This window comes from Eimeria mitis, genomic scaffold, assembly GCF_000499745.2.
Source record: "Eimeria mitis Houghton genomic scaffold, Emh_scaff2014, whole genome shotgun sequence".
Taxonomy (NCBI): Eukaryota; Apicomplexa; class Conoidasida; order Eucoccidiorida; family Eimeriidae; genus Eimeria; species Eimeria mitis.
Genome location: NW_013570337.1, coordinates 1,798 through 2,154, shown reverse-complemented (window position 1 = coordinate 2,154; position 357 = coordinate 1,798). Strand labels below are relative to the sequence as shown.

General features: G+C 61.6%; 1 protein-coding gene across 1 annotated transcript in view; it reads left to right on the top strand.

Annotated features, from left to right (window-relative positions):
- Positions 1–357, top strand: part of EMH_0047340 (uncharacterized protein) — a gene marked incomplete at both ends in the record, with an annotated part of 4,067 nt that overhangs the window by 2,385 nt on the left and 1,325 nt on the right. The window contains one exon of the mRNA XM_013496270.1: positions 4–357. Within this exon, the coding sequence (XP_013351724.1) occupies positions 4–357 (354 nt within the window). The remainder of the gene's footprint in view (positions 1–3) is intronic.

The following is a 357-nucleotide window of genomic DNA, read 5'->3' as shown; positions in this document are numbered from 1 at the left end:
GTCCCACTGCCTCTCAACTCAACTGACTACTACCTGCTGCAGCAGCAGCAGCAGCTGCCGCAGCAGCAGCTGCCGCAGCAGCAGCAGCTTCACCACCCTCCAACTGGCCGGCAGGCAGAGAGGCAGCAGCAGCAGCAGCAGCAGCAGCAGCAGCAGCAGCAGCAGCCAGGGACGCAGCAGCTTATAATGTCTACTGAAGCCCTGCAGCAGCAGCTGCAGCAGCAGCAAGTGCTGCTGAAGTATCAACAGGAGCTTTTAGAAGCGCAGCAACAGCAGCTGTGGCAGCAGCAGCAGCACCAGCATATGCTGATGCAGCAGCAGCAGCAGCAGCAGCAGCAGCAGATCAGGGCCCCCCGC